The sequence below is a fragment of the Gigantopelta aegis genome, chromosome 9 (genome assembly GCF_016097555.1).
Source record: "Gigantopelta aegis isolate Gae_Host chromosome 9, Gae_host_genome, whole genome shotgun sequence".
In the NCBI taxonomy this organism is placed as follows: domain Eukaryota; kingdom Metazoa; phylum Mollusca; class Gastropoda; order Neomphalida; family Peltospiridae; genus Gigantopelta; species Gigantopelta aegis.
Window position 1 is genome coordinate 24,864,403 of NC_054707.1, and position 14,091 is coordinate 24,878,493.

The 14,091-nt window shown below is 35.3% G+C and overlaps 1 protein-coding gene across 1 annotated transcript in view; it reads left to right on the plus strand.

The window, feature by feature from the left end:
- The first annotated feature begins 262 nt into the window (after window positions 1–262).
- LOC121381161 (Werner syndrome ATP-dependent helicase homolog) overlaps window positions 263–14,091 on the plus strand; it is a 48,846-nt gene continuing 35,017 nt past the window's right edge. The window contains exons 1-11 of the mRNA XM_041510334.1: window positions 263–968; window positions 2,172–2,288; window positions 2,780–2,849; window positions 4,212–4,287; window positions 5,956–6,023; window positions 6,873–6,981; window positions 7,362–7,436; window positions 8,642–8,724; window positions 10,302–10,408; window positions 10,817–10,923; window positions 11,564–11,721. Coding sequence (XP_041366268.1) covers window positions 354–968; window positions 2,172–2,288; window positions 2,780–2,849; window positions 4,212–4,287; window positions 5,956–6,023; window positions 6,873–6,981; window positions 7,362–7,436; window positions 8,642–8,724; window positions 10,302–10,408; window positions 10,817–10,923; window positions 11,564–11,721 — 1,585 coding nt within the window. The 5' untranslated portion in view covers window positions 263–353. The remainder of the gene's footprint in view (window positions 969–2,171; window positions 2,289–2,779; window positions 2,850–4,211; window positions 4,288–5,955; window positions 6,024–6,872; window positions 6,982–7,361; window positions 7,437–8,641; window positions 8,725–10,301; window positions 10,409–10,816; window positions 10,924–11,563; window positions 11,722–14,091) is intronic.

Consider the following 14,091-nt stretch of genomic DNA (forward strand, 5'->3'; position numbering starts at 1 on the left):
ATGAAGAGTTCAGGCACAAAACGCGATATATCCATTTTTCATTTTCAGTAAAAATGGGTTTTTTAATTAGCGTATATCGCGTTTTGATAAATAAAAAAAACTGGGATTTACTCAATACAATTTCATAAGGATCAATCATGTTTTGCAGCAAATCAGCGGGCCTAAGATTAGCCCTTACTGACACACAAAAATGGCTTTAACTAGAAAGAAAATGGTTTATATCGCGTTTTGCGCCTGAACTCTTCATACATGTATATATATATATAAAATTATCTTTTTTTCAGTGAAAAGAAAGGAGGTATCGATCCAGTTATACATTGTAAATCATGATTAAGATAACTCTGTGAAGTGTGATGGCTAGCAACACATTAAAAGACTTGTTGCAGGAGCTGAAAGATGAAGTGTCTTCCATTCTGACTCGTCATAAATCGAGCAAGACAAGTCGCGATGATAATACCACTGTCAAGCTTATCGAGGCTGCACTGGTCATTGTTAAACAAGTACGGAATACACTTGCCGATACATACGAAATGGTGCTTCCCACAGATACATCTTCCAACAACAATAAGAAGTCAGACTCGTGTAACCCTAACAGTCCAACACTGTTAAAAGATGCAGACACTGTCACCGGTCGAAATTTAGATACTACAAATACATGGACATCTTCCAAGAAAAAGGTGGATACATGCAAGATGAGGAATGAAAAAGATCTACAGAGACCGACACCAAAAAGATTAAAACTAGATGTCCAGCATGATGATGACTCTTATGAAACGCTTGACCCTGTAGATGTAGATGACGATGATGATTGTGATAATTTAGATGATTATGTATTAGATGATGACTATGGTGGTGCGAAGCTGCCTTCTATGGGTGAGAAAGAGTCTGTGACAGATGACAAAGTTGAGCCTGCAGAACCTGACGGCACTGTTGAAAAGGAGGACGATGATCTTTATGACAGTTATGAGGTTAGAAGTCTGTCTGTTTCTTTAATTAATTAATTAGTATTACATGTACTTTAAACAGGTCTCGAAATAAGGCTACTTAGGGCAGGAAGGAAATGTTTTATTTAATGATGCACTCAACACATTTTATTTATGGTTATATGGTCAAGGACCACACAGATATTGAGAGAGGAAACCCACTGTCGCCACTTTATGGGCTACTCTTTTCAATTAGCAGCAAGGGATCTTTTATATGCACCATGCCATAGACAGGAAAGCACATACCACAGCCTTTGATATACCAGTCGTGGTTCACTGTCTGGAGCGAGAAATAGTGCAATGGGCCCACTGACGGATCGATCCCAAACCGACAGCGCATCAAGCGAGCGTTTTACCACTGGGCTATGTCTCGCCCTGCTACTTAGGGCATTCAGGGATCAACAGATCAATTTGAAAATTTTGACTCCAGATCATCAGTTTTTTATGGCTTGCAAGACCATAAGGTAATTAATTGATTCTTTAAAATACAAAACTGAAGTGAAATGAGAACCTGTACATCTAAGGAAACATTTTGTTTTTAACATTTTGATTTGCAAAAGTTGGTTAATCAGTTTAAAATTTAGCAGCAACTACTATTTAACATTTTAGAATTGTGTAGCAATTTCTGAACTCCATGATTAACTGGGGTACTAGGCCGTAGTATGTACTGTCCTGTCTGTGGGATGGTGCATATAAAAGATCCCTTGCTGCTAATTGAAAAGAGTAGCGCAAGAAGTGGCGACAGCAGGTTTCCTCTCTCAATATCTGTGTGGTCCTTAACTATATGTCCGACGCCATATAACCGTAAATAAATGTGTTGAGTGTGTTGTTAAATAAAACATTTCCTTCAATTTCTGAAATTTGTGTAGCGAATCACGATCCAATACTGAACACAATGTTCCCTGCTTGTATCTTGGATATCCAAGAACTTCTATGCTATTTTTGGGGAACTTGATTGAAATTAATTAAATACACATATGTACATGTATATGGTACACACCATATAGCAACAAGCATTAATACATTATGATGTTCCAACCTGGAAATGTTGACCTTTGATAACAGATCTGTTCTATAAGCTATATACATGTATGTATGTACAACTCGCCCCAAAATTCACATTAAAGTAGATATTGGCATGTATTTGTAATTGGTGTGATTAATTATTTTTAAATGTTTCTCCTTTAGGACAGATACCTGAATGATCTTCTTGATGAGGAAGATGAAATTATGAATGAAAATGTCAACATTAATGATCCTGACCTTGATGAGTTTGATGATGACTTTAATGATGATGACCTACAGGTATTTTATAAGTAAAGTAATACATGTATCTGTGTGTGTGTGTGTGTGCATATACATGTACGTATAAATTTCATCGGAGCATTATGTTGTTGGTGTAGAATTGTGTACTTACAGTTTCTGTAATGACATGTGCTGTCTAAACCATATGTCACAAGAACGATATGTTAGACATCGAATAGCTAGGCCAGGCTTTCTGCCAGAAAATAATTTGAGGGTACATATAAAAAATATTTAAAAAACCAGATCATAAATGCCCTTACTAGGTGGTTATACGTTTAAAATCGTTTTAAATTAGATATTGCATTTCAGTTGTTTTCACAAATTTTAAACAACAGTTCTCTTACTATAATTTTTTTTTTTTTTTTTTTAATAATGTGTCTACTAATTTCCAAGGTTTTAGGGTACATTATTTTAACCTTATTGGTGTAATTTAACAAAGTGATGAGGTGTTGTTAAATACTGCTTTTCTTTATTTAACTGGTATATTTCAGTTACTGGATGATGCAGAGAAGAGTCTCACAGAAGCCAATGCTGGTGTTGATGACCACGATGATGATGAAGGTAGGTTTGTAGAATATTAGCTACCATATGGGCTAAAATATCCTGATTCATATTTATTCAATAATTGCTTTGATAATTGCATAGTGTGCGTCTTCATAATGTGATTAGTCGCACCAACTAATCGGATGCGATTTGTCAGCCTTACAAAAATCAGAACCTATAAGACTAAAGTCGTTCCGATTTGGGTGTTCTCTCAATACGATTTGATCACATTCGACAAATACATGTAGGTGCAACTATTCGCAGAATGAGAATACCCCTTCAGCTGCTGATTGGCTGGCTTAAACATGGCAATTCATTTAATGTTGCTGTTCATTCAGATTACAAATGCATGTATGTTATAAGATCTACAGAGATTTACAGGATATTTGGACATATTTGTTTTATATGGGCAGGATTTAGCTCATTTGGTTGAGCGCTCGCTTGAGGTGCTTGCGTCATAGGATCGAACCACCTCAGTGGATCCGTTCAAATGATTGGGTTTTTTCTCAATCCAACCAGTGGACCATAACTGGTCAAAGGCTGTGGTATGTGCTTTCCTGTCTGTGGGAAAATGCATATAAAAGAACCCTTGCTGCATTAAAAAAAATGTAACAGATTTCCTCTGGGCTGTATCTCGCCCCCACAACTGGTCAAAGGCCATGGTATGTGCTTTCCTGTCTATGGGAAAGTGCATATAAAAGATCTCTTGCTGCTACATATAGCGGGTTTCCACTGATGAATACGTGTCAGAAGTATCAAATGTTTGATATCCAATAGCTGATGATTAATATATCAATGTGCTCTAGTGGTGTCGTTAAACAAAACAAACATTTGTTTTATATATATATGTGATGTGTGATTTCATTAGCAGCAGCTTTAACTTCATAGGAAAATAATAATTTTTTAAAACAATCGCAGTCATATCAGTTTGTATTTGGCTGTAACAATGCCATGATGACACTTGTATTACATCACATAATGTGGTGATGTACATTGTAATGTAACGACTGATGGAATTGCTTTAGATAGCAGAGGGAGTTTTATATTTAAAAAACGTTAAAAGTTACAGTGGGTAATAAAGAGAATAACGAACTTGCTTTGAGGAGTTACAAATTATCTATACCTTGGGAATGACTGTTGTAAACAGTCAGGACAGGTAATCCATAAATCCTTATGGCTCAGTAGTTGTTCTCGGAGTTCTCAACACTTACATGTAGTTATAACAATGTTCTATGTGTTTATGGTTCTGCAACTAATTGAAAACAATGTTGATTGACTGCACATTTAAACTACATCATGTATTTACTGTTGTTAAAAGTGTTTTGCTATCCCAGGAATTCACTGTGTGCTGCTGTCTATTGGACGTTAGTTTATTTTCAGATTTGGACATGCAACCAGTTGAGTCTAAGTATCTGGAAGTTCTGAAGCAGTATTATGGATATCACAAGTTTAGACCGTGAGTTCAATCACCTACTGCTAGATATTGTCTTCTGTCTTTGAGCACTCAGCTGAGGTGCTTGGGTCGCAGGATCAAACCACCTTGGTGGATCCATTAACTGATTGGGGTTTTTCTCATTCCAGCCAGTACACCAGAACTGGTCACTGGTCTGTGAAAAAGTGCATATGAAAGATCTCTTGCTGCTAATAGTAAAATGTAAGGGGTTTCTTCTGATGACTACAAGCAGGGCTTCTAGAATTTTTATAAAATCCACTAGCCATGGGATCAGGGATTTAAAAAATGTACTAGCCATGATTAAAAATTCACTAGCCCTACTTTACTTTTAAGTTAATACAATTTTACGAATTAATAGTACTAATCAGATATGATGTAACCTAAAGAGGGAGATAGAGCTTTAAAAAAGTAACATTGGGTGGTGGGGGTAGGATATTCATATTTACAAAATAGACTTAACTGCAGCATTTGACCTCTTTATTTCCACAAGCCGTCGGGCATGGCAATAGTAGTTATTTACTAGCCCAACACTGAAATTCACTAGCCATGGGAGTGGGGCTACCATAATCTAGAAGCCTTGCTACAAGTAATAATTACCAAATGTTTGACATCCAACAGCTGATGATGATTAATTAATTAATGCGCTCTAGTGGTGTCATTAAACAAAACAAACTTTTACTGGACATGTTGTGTTATTAGGAACAACACATCTGACAGGCACTACATGTAATTGGTGAAATGGCACTTTTTCTTTTGCTGAAAGTTGGCTTAGGTTAAGGAGAAGTTAAGTTACTCACATCGGCTTCAGTGGTGTAGTGGGTAAGTCATCGGATTGGTAGGTACCGGCTCCAACCCAACCCAGTTCGGGTTTAATGACTCAATGTGTAAATGTAAGGCCACTACACCCACTTCTCTATCACTAACCACTAACCCTCTGCCCTGGACAGATAGCTGAGGTGTGTGCCTAGGACAGTGTGCTTGAACCTTAATTGGATATACAGTGAAACCTCTCTAAACCAGACACCCTTGGGACCAATAAAAATGTCCGGTATTAAGAGGGATATGTTTTAGAGAGTTTAAGTTCTGTGCTGGTTTTTAAAAAGGGACTGTAAAACGTCCGGTTTTGAGGGAATTCCTGTTTACAGAGGGTCCAGTCTTGAGGGGTTTCACTGTACATGTACATGTAAGCATGAGATAAGTTGAAATGAAAGTTAAAGTCGCCATAATATTTATGACTTAATCAATTTTAAAAATAAAATCATACAGCAGACTGCAAAATACCGACTTGTATATACATGTACGTAGCTCACTCCCATTGGACCACATTGTCGGTCCGTTGTTTCAATTTGTTGCAAGACTAGGACGTAACACCTGTCAGATCAGTCAAATATTTGGTTCTTGGCCAGATTAATTTCAGTAATGCAAAAAAAAAAAGACTTAAGTTTACAGTGATGTTAATTATGGCAGATATATTAAAACTAATTCATAAAATTATATTTTTAATGAGTTTTTAACTGGTTGCTTTTGGGGGTTTATTTTGCTAAAAAGCAAACAAAATTTATTAAATGACTCGGAGCTTTTTGTGTGCAGTTTAAACCCTGAGGAGGTAGCAGTAAAAGTAACTGTTAAATGTATACTTTAATGTACGAGTACGTATAATTGTTATTTCAGAATGCAGTGGAAGATAATCAACTCTATCCTAAATGACAAACAGGACCAGTGTGTGATCATGGCTACAGGTATTGTACAATAGTTTATAGTTTATACTTTTATTTTATACGTTATTATTAAATTATAATAAAAGTAATGTCTCTGTTTAAAACCACAAGTTTAAAATCTAAATGTTTCGTCAGCTAAATATTGACATTGTCAGGAGAAAACTGAACATAAAAAACCCTCATTATTAATTAAAAGAAAAATCTTTGTCTTAAAATGTTTCACTTAAAGAAACATAAAAAAGTTAAAAGAAGATAAAACTCAACATTTCATCTGTGTGCTACAGACGTCTCCATGACGGAAGCTGAAAACTCACAGGTATAACAGAATTATTAAGAAATGAGCATCAGTATTGTTTCTACTTTCTGTTTGTCCAGTACTGTAAGTTATATTTTATTGAAACCAAACATCACAAAAGAAGGACTCTTTATTTATTTATGATTGCAAGCAATGAACCGTCGTGCCAAAATTTTGATTTTGGATGGTGTGGCACATTTGAGTCTGTTGGACCCACATGTCAACATTTTGAAGGTCACTACCTTCTTTTTGAGTATATTTAAATTTAAAATTGTGCTCATTGTCACTAGTTCAAGCATAAAAACTAATTTCCAAAATAATTTTGTATGTCTGTAGACTTACATACATGTACAATGAAACCCTTCTAACTGGGACACCCATAGGATCAAGTAAAAGGTTTGATTTTAACAGGTATTCAGTTTAGAGAGGTTCTGTTCTATACTGATATTTAAAAAGGGACTGAGAAAAACATCCAATTTTGAGGGGCTGGTTTTGAGGGGTTTCACAGTAGAAACACAATTATTGGAGTGTGGGCACAAGTTTATTTTCTGAACTTTACTTGTTTTTTTATTCAGGTTATGGAAAAAGCTTGTGTTACCAGTATCCATCAGTCTATACAAAAAGAACAACAATAGTTATCTCCCCCTTAATCTCACTGATGGAGGATCAAGTACTAGGATTAAAGTAAATTTTATTTCTTTTCAGCTTGTTACATAAGAATATAAATAATACATTGTACGACCAAGATTACTCTGAGTTTTGATTGAAGTGGTGTAAAACTTGATTTGCAATTAATACATTTGTTGTACTGCTAAGCTTCTAAAATATAATTTATTAAAATATTTAAACCATTTAATTTTAGAACTACCTTTTAGTGACTTTGCTGTAAAATACTTAAAAGTACTGTAGCTATTTTTATTGTGATGGAAGCATTCTTTCAAAATTTAATTATTAATTAAGCAACCCAGAGTATATTTTAGCTATATTTATTCATCTGTGTTTTCCCATATCTCTAATGTTTTTTGTTTTTTTAAATACGAAACAATTGTTTGCATTTATTTTAGAGCAGCAAACATCAAAGCATGTCTTCTGGGATCGGCTCAAGAGAACAGTGCTCAAGTTAGGTGTGACCTCATGAAGTAAGTTCATGGAATGTGTTAGTGGGTTTTTTTAACCCTTCTTTAGTGTGACAGCGCATGTCATGCCATAAATTTAAATATGTTGTGAACATGATGGCACACTGCACAACTTTGTTAGCTTGACATCACAAAAACATTTGGTCCATGCTGTCATTGCATAACAGACATGAAAAGGTTAACAACAACACTAGAGCATATGGATTTAAACATTTGATAATTCTGATATGTAATCTTTAGAAAAACCCGTTATATTTTCCATTAGCAGAAATGAATCTTTTATATGCACATTCTCACAAACCGGACAGTACATAGCACAGTTTTTGATATATCAGTTGTGGGGCACAGGTTGGGATAGGGAAAACATGATCAGAGAATGGGTCCACTGAAGGGATTTGATCCTTTAACCCAAGCGCTTCAGACAAGCGATTTATTGACAAAGCTATAGTCCATCCCATCCTACGAAAATGTTTTTGTTTTTTTTTGTAAATAATTTCAGTTTGGTTTGTCCTAAGAAGCAACGTAATATGGTTTTGGAAATAAAACAATAATACTAATTTTGTGTGCCAATTTAGAAAACAATTTGTTCAGAAATAAATAACTACTTGTAATTTTGATAGTATGAAAAAGGACATTCCCTGTGGGATGGAATATAGATCCCACCCTTGAGGGTAATAGTTTTAATGTATTTTAGTAAATACTTGTCGGGAACTACGTTTTTGACAAATGTATTAATCTGCTTAAGCAGGTCTCAGACTTAACGATGGCACCAACATCAAAAGTAAGCTATTCAACAATAGCAAAATGTATTCATGTGGTGTACGTTATCTGCCAGTATTTAACATTTGCACATTTGAAATATGTCTCCATACAGCAGAATAACCATACAGTCATGTTTATTTGCTGAAATTGTCTCTTAAAAATATTGCCATAGGCAGGCTCAAAATTGCAGTCAGTGGGCCTTTTCACCCACAACATTTGTTTTAAAAAATGCCGTAGGAGACAAATTCTTAAGTTCGAGCCCAGCTTTAGTTGTGGCAATCAGATTAATAAGCTGTATCTTGGTAGATTTCATATTCTGAGAATGATCTATCACGTTCCTAAAATAATGTTGATTACTAATTTCAATTAATCAATTAGCAAACAATATTGACAGCATCCTTGTTAAAGTTTTATAATAATATTATTGTTACTTTTGTTTAATTTAGGGGCCGATACAGAGTGTTATATTTGACACCAGAATTTGTCAGTGTTGGAAGCAATCTTTTGGTAGACCTCGATAAAAAAGTTGGTAAGCTGCATTGTTGTGTTTTTTAACTTAGATTAATAAAATTGCATGACAGGGCTAACTCTGGCACTCACCTAATTTGCCGTTTGCAAATTGGAAAAACAATTAGCAAATTTTGTTTTAATTTAGTGAAATAATTACATCTATTGTTGGAAAATAACAATAGATTTCTGCAATTTTCTAAATTTAATAGTTGGTGAAATGTTTTGCTTACTCTGAGTAAATAACGTATTTGTGAGCTGTATTATTTTTAAAATATGTACATGCAACTATGAGTATGAATTTTTAAAAAAATGTATTGTAGGCATTTATAAACTCCCGTGTATAAGTGTGTTTAAATTCAATTTGTCATTGTATACATGATTATCATTTACATTGATTTGTGTTTTAGGGATTTATAAATGCATTAAAAAAAATTATAAACGCAGACATGTAGCCAGACATGAGCATATCATTGAAATTGGATTTTTAAAAATCAGTTTAAAAATTTAATATAAAAATAAATTTAAACAATCTTTAAATACAAGAGGAGAAAAGATAAGTGATACTTTATAAGTATTGATTTTCTTTTCATAATTGGGCAGTATTAGGCCTACATTATGCTAAATGTTAATTTATTTTACTATCATTATATTATTCTCACATATTACAATTTATAATTTTTAATAATGTTGAGGCACCCCCCCCCCCCCCCCCCCCCCCCCCCCCCCACACACACACCCCACAATTTTTATCAGTCCATTTTATACAGTATTTTGTGCTTTAGATAGGACCAGGTAATCGTACAAGTTTACAAATGATGAATGTCAAGCCATATATACCTAAACATTACCCCCCCCCACCTCCTTAGAAACCTGCATGAAGGTACATGTATATCTTGCCTTATACAGTGTAACCTCTCAAGACGGGACCCTCTCAAAACCGGAATTCTCTCAAAACCGGAATTCTCTCAAAACTGGACGTTTTACAGAGCTCCTGTTTTAACATCAGGACAGAACTTAACCTCTCTAAACCGGATCACTCTTAAACCGGACCGGCCTCAGTGGCGTCGTGGCAGGCCATCGGTCTACAGGCTGGTAGGTACTGGGTTCGGATCCCAGTCGAGGCTTGGGATTTTTAATCCAGATACCGACTCCAAACCCTGAGTGAGTGCTCCGCAAGGCTCAATGGGTAGGTGTAAACCACTTGCACCGACCAGTGATCCATAACTGGTTCAACAAAGGCCATGGTTTGTGCTATCCTGCCTGTGGGAAGCGCAAATAAAAGATTCCTTGCTGCCTATCGGAAGAGTAGCCCATGTAGTGGCGACAGCGGGTTTCCTCTCAAAATCTGTGTGGTCCTTAACCATATGTCTGACGCCATATAACCGTAAATAAAATGTGTTGAGTGCGTCGTTAAATAAAACACTTTTTTTTTTTTCTTTCTTAAACCGGACATTTGTCTTGGTGCCAAGGGAGTCCGGTTTAGAGGGATTTCAGTGTATAAATGTACATGTATGTTGAATTTTGGATTCATTGTGTTAAAGGGATTTCGTAAACACATGTATTTATGGACCAAACTAATGTTTCTTTGTGCTCTAGGGATAGATTTGATAGCTATTGATGAAGCTCATTGTGTGTCACAGTGGGGTCATGACTTCAGATCAGCCTATCGATCTCTCGGATCACTCAAGGAAACGTTTCCTCATGTGAGTTTAACATGTTACAATCAGTGGCTGCAATATTGTCATGTAACGTCTGGCAAAATTAAGATATTGCATCAAAATAAGAATTAAATAAAAAAAATAAAAAACCATAACATGATTTAATGCATAAATAAAATTTTAAAAACCTGTCTTTTATTTACTAGTATGATTGCTTTTTCACTATTGCAGTAGTTTAGTCATTAATCCCACAAAATGTGACTGTTACTTGTTTTTCTAAAAACAAATAAACATTAAATTAGTATGTTTTACCAATTTGGATTATCAAACATAAGCTCTACCATCCTATTCAAGTCAGGTGGATGTTGTAGTATAATTGTGTGTACTTTTTATCACTAGAAGAAAAGTTTTGACATTGTATTTTACTGTGATGTTTCCACTTTGTGTTGTTAGATTCCCATCATGGCTCTGACTGCGACGGCCACGCCTGAGGTTAGAAAGGACATATGTCGCAGTCTGAGGCTGAAGAATCCAGTTATCACCTACACAGGCTTTGACAGGTGAAATTTGTCACTTGGGGTTTCTTCTTGTCTCTGCTCTACCAACTTCGTTTCGCATCTGATTTCCATGACCGGCCTCGGTGGCGTTGAGGCAGGCCATCGGTCTACAGGCTGGTAGGTAGTGGGTTCGGATCCCAGTCGAGGCATGGGATTTTTAATCCAGATACCGACTCCAAACCCTGAGTGAGTGCTCCGCAAGGCTCAATGGGTAGGTGTAAACCACTTGCACCGACCAGTGATCCATAACTGGTTCAACAAAGGCCATGGTTTGTGCAAACCTGCCTGTGGGAAGCGCAAATAAAAGATCCCTTGCTGCTAATCGGAAGAGTAGCCCATGTAGTGGCGATAGCAGGTTTCCTCTTAAAATATGTGTGGTTCTTAACCATATGTCTGACGCCATATAACCGTAAATAAAATGTGTTGAGTGCGTCATTAAATAAAACATTTCTTTCTTTCTTTCTGATTTCCATGAAACTTGACATACAGGAATTGGATGATGCAATTGCAATGGGATTTGCAGCGTTTTCAATGCTTTATTTAAGAACAAACAAACAATTTATTTTTGGTTTTTTATATTTTATTCATTACATGCAATTCACAGTGAATTAAGACTTGAAATTAATATCTTTGTAAATTTCAGACCCAACTTGTTCTTATCGGTGGGACAGAAATATGAGATAGGCTACGATATTAAATCTCAGATGACAATAGAAAATAACAAGCTTTCGTTTGAAGGACCCACCATCATCTACTGTCCCACCAAGAAGGCGACTATGAATGTTGTAGCCGTTGTGAAAGGTAGGCTGGCTTATTTCTTAAATCTGCAATCTCTGGTGTATTTTTCATTTATACAGACCTGTCAACCTTTAGTCAAGAGAAAGCAGGTGTGTGTTGAAAAAGCAGGAGATTTTTTTAATTCACACAATTTAAAGGGACACACCCTAGTTACGTTTATTTGTTAACCATTACGGCATTGTTTTTTGCTATTAAACCCCATTTTTCACAAATAAAATTGCACTTTACTTACATTTTATTATTTAGAATACACATTTCCATTCACCTGAAGTGCTTTTTGGTAATCCTGATGTTTGTAAAACCATGAAATGCATTTTTTGCATTTTTTCACAAGACGTGTTGTCGAGAAAAAAACGTTAAGCAAGCGAGGTCCAATCTATTTTTAGAGGGGATATTTCCATTTCAATGTCACAGACGCTGGTATATCACGTGACCGTTATCATTTTGGTTCGGTTTGTTTTCTCGTGCACGGTTCGTGCAATCAACATCCGATTTGTTGTTGTTCATTTGTGAGATTTTTCTTCACAGTTCGTGAACATTTTCAGTAACAATAAAGTTCAGACAAGTAAGTGTCTCAATACAAAACGTTACAAACCCTTAAAACCAATAATTTTGCTAAGTCTTACGATATCTGGAGAGGGGATACAACCAGGACAGAACAGTTGGAACATGTCCAGGAGAGGTGAAACGAACGCACCCCAAGTCTGTGAAATTTGTCGTGACGTAGGCATTGTGCTTCGAGCGACATCTACCGGTGACATCAGAATACTAACTTTCAAAATTATTTCAAGTAATTGGGACATGGGTATTCCCATGGTATTTATCGATATAAAACCTGCTTTTTCACTCCATTTGATAAAAACGTGATCTAAGTGTGTTACAGGTTTGTAGATTAACCAAATTATAATTTATTTTCGCTGGATGGAACTAGGGTGTGCGGCTTTAACCCAAAATCGCAAGATTTTAAAAAAACATTTTTACAATAAGTTATATGAATACTATATAATGTCATATAGACCTTAGATCTTGGCATTAAAAAAAATAATAATTTAAAGTTTAAATATTATTATGATTTAAAGCTGCACACCCTAGTTCCATCCAGCGAAAATAAATTATAATTTGGTTAATCTACAAACCTGTAACACACTTAGATCACGTTTTTATCAAATGGAGTGAAAAAGCAGGTTTTATATCGATAAATACCATGGGAATCCCCATGTCCCAATTGCTTGAAATAATTTTGAAAGTTAGTATTCTGATGTCACCGGTAGAAGCACAACAATGCCTACATCACAACAAATTTCACAGACTTGGGGTGCGTTCGTTTCACCTCTCCTGGACATGTTCCAACTGTTCTGTCCTGGTTGTATCCCCTCTCCAGATATCGTAAGACTTAGCAAAATTATTGGTTTTAAGGGTTTGTAACGTTTTGTATTGAGACACTTACTTGTCTGAACTTTATTGTTACTGAAAATGTTCACGAACTGTGAAGAAAAATCTCACAAATGAACAACAACAAATCGGATGTTGATTGCACGAACCGTGCACGAGAAAACAAACCGAACCAAAATGATAACGGTCACGTGATATACCAGCGTCTGTGACATTGAAATGGAAATATCCCCTCTAAAAATAGATTGGACCTCGCTTGCTTAACGTTTTTTTCTCGACAACACGTTTTGTGAAAAAATGCAAAAAATGCATTTCGTGGTTTTACAAACATCAGGATTACCAAAAAGCACTTCAGGTGAATGGAAATGTGTATTCTAAATAATAAAATGTAAGTAAAGTGCAATTTTATTTGTGAAAAATGGGGTTTAATAGCGAAAAACAACGCCGTAATGGTTAACAAATAAACGTAACTAGGGTGTGTCCCTTTAATACAGATTTAAAAAAGAATTTTTTTTAATCCAAAAATGTTACATGAACAAGAAATTAAAACATTAATTAGTACATTTACGGTATTACACTTACAGCCTTACAGGTTGCGTTACATTATCATTTGTGGTTAGTGTACCTAAGTACCAAAGACAAATTTATATAAATCTTATAAATTAATATTCAGTTTTTACTATAATGAGGAAAGGTGGCGTGGTACTTATTTAAAATCGTTATAATGATGCAATAAACATTGTATTTTCATTAATCATAATTAAAACCTCATTACGGACATCGTGTGAAATACACCTGAATTATAACCATTTCCATGAGTAACTTTATGTCAATGTCAAACACAACATTTTTTAATTGTACAAAAATAATTTTTGAAGTGTACCCTTATAACCAACATTTTACTGCACAAACATACAAAATTAACTGACACAAGTATGTTTATACAGCTAATTGGTCTTTTCGTTGTCTTGCTGTGACATG